Source organism: Vigna angularis, chromosome 4, assembly GCF_016808095.1.
Source record: "Vigna angularis cultivar LongXiaoDou No.4 chromosome 4, ASM1680809v1, whole genome shotgun sequence".
In the NCBI taxonomy this organism is placed as follows: domain Eukaryota; kingdom Viridiplantae; phylum Streptophyta; class Magnoliopsida; order Fabales; family Fabaceae; genus Vigna; species Vigna angularis.
Window position 1 is genome coordinate 7,730,756 of NC_068973.1, and position 1,779 is coordinate 7,732,534.

Consider the following 1,779-nt stretch of genomic DNA (forward strand, 5'->3'; position numbering starts at 1 on the left):
GTTTTTATAACATTTTTGTCTGCAAAATAATTGTGTATATAAGTGTCACAATTTTTTAAATTATTTTATTTATTACTAGACAATATATATTATTTTATGAGAAAAGTTTTGATAATAATAAATAATAAATATAAAATTAGAAAGATATTTTGTTTTATATTTTGACTTTTTTGGTTAAGTTTTAAAAATAAATGTATATAATATTTTAAGATAATAATTTTTTCTTTTTATTAAATGATGTTTTAGAGTATTACTTGATATAAAACGTGTTAAATAATTTCAATATCAACTTAAAACTGAGAAATAAAAAAGTAAAAAAAATATTTATTCATTTTTAAAATTTAAAAGTTAAATAATATAAAATTTAAAATATAAATAAATTTTAATTTCATATTTAAAAATTAAAAACATATTTAATCTTAAAAATACAAGACAAAGTGTGACACGAGGAATCAGAAGAAAGAGTAATAATAATTTAATTTGAATTTTGTAAATGATTAGAGTGTGTGATGAAAATGAAGTGGTGTGAAAACAATGGTCTAAAGACATTGGATTGTTATGAAACCATGAACTCACAAAGATTGAATTCTTACTAATTCCTATATAACCATTTAACCTTTCCCCTCACCAAAACTTACTAATTCCTTTCTTCTCTCTTTCGATATGGCCAAAGGAAATTCGCCTCTCGTCAGACCTACCATCGCTTCGCTCGATCAAAAATTGGCCTTCGCCAAGCGATGTTCTGATGGTACTTCTCACGTCTTTGCTTCTTCTTTACTATTAATTCAAATTTAAACTTTACTATTAATATCTAAACAGAGAGTGTGTTAGCCGGAGCAAAGGCAGCAGTTCTTGCATGTGTTGCCACCGCCATTCCAACTGTAACTATTCCCTTTCACTCACATATAGATAGGTTTAATTAAATATTAATTCTTTTATAAATTTAAATATTTTTTATTTTAAAAAATATATTCTATCTACCGAGTGTTATTTTTTATGAATATTCTTTTATTTATATATTCACATCTTAAATTGGAATGCAACAATTATGATGATATGATATTATGCAGTTGGCTAGTGTGAGGATGCTGCCTTGGGCAAAAGCCAATCTCAATCACACAGCTCAAGCTCTCATAATCTCCACAGGTTTCATTTATCATAATCACAACCACCACCGTTCTTTCTTACTATAAATAATATATTAATTTTTTTCAAAAAAATATTCATTGCTAATTTCTTTCAAATCTTCTAATTTGTCAACCGAATCCCAATATTTTACAAACTGAAAATTATTTTAAGCGTTATTTTTTTCTTTAGCGACGGCAGCGGCATATTTCATAGTAGCTGACAAGACAGTTTTAGCAACGGCAAGAAAGAACTCCTTCAATAAACCCTCCCATTCTCAACCATGAAATGTATTCCATTTTGGTAACATTATCCAAATGTGAACCCAATTGCACTTATTTATCCAAATAAAGACTTTTAAATGTTCATATACCTTTTTCCTCACTAAGACTTTATATATGTACCACACTTTCGTTATATTATTTCTTTTCTGTCACTTATATATATAGTCAAATGTTTTATATATTTTTCGGGATAAATGACCAATTAAATTTTTAAAAATATAAAATATTTATTTTAGTCTTTAAATGTGTAAAAAGTTCCACAATTAAGTTCCCTAGTTAAATTCTACAAGTCTTTATAATCATTTATGATATTATTTTAGAGACCCAACGCATTTTATATCATATGCATGTCTAACTCATTATCTAATGT

General features: G+C 26.0%; 1 protein-coding gene across 1 annotated transcript; it reads left to right on the top strand.

Moving 5' to 3' along the window:
• The first annotated feature begins 529 nt into the window (after window positions 1-529).
• Window positions 530-1,493, top strand: LOC108331345 (early nodulin-93). The gene is made up of 4 exons (XM_017565998.2): window positions 530-748; window positions 820-881; window positions 1,071-1,146; window positions 1,318-1,493. The coding sequence occupies exons 1-4, from the start codon at window positions 664-666 to the stop codon at window positions 1,410-1,412; spliced, it is 318 nt and encodes a 105-aa protein (XP_017421487.1). The 5' UTR covers window positions 530-663; the 3' UTR covers window positions 1,413-1,493.
• Window positions 1,494-1,779: the final 286 nt, after the last annotated feature.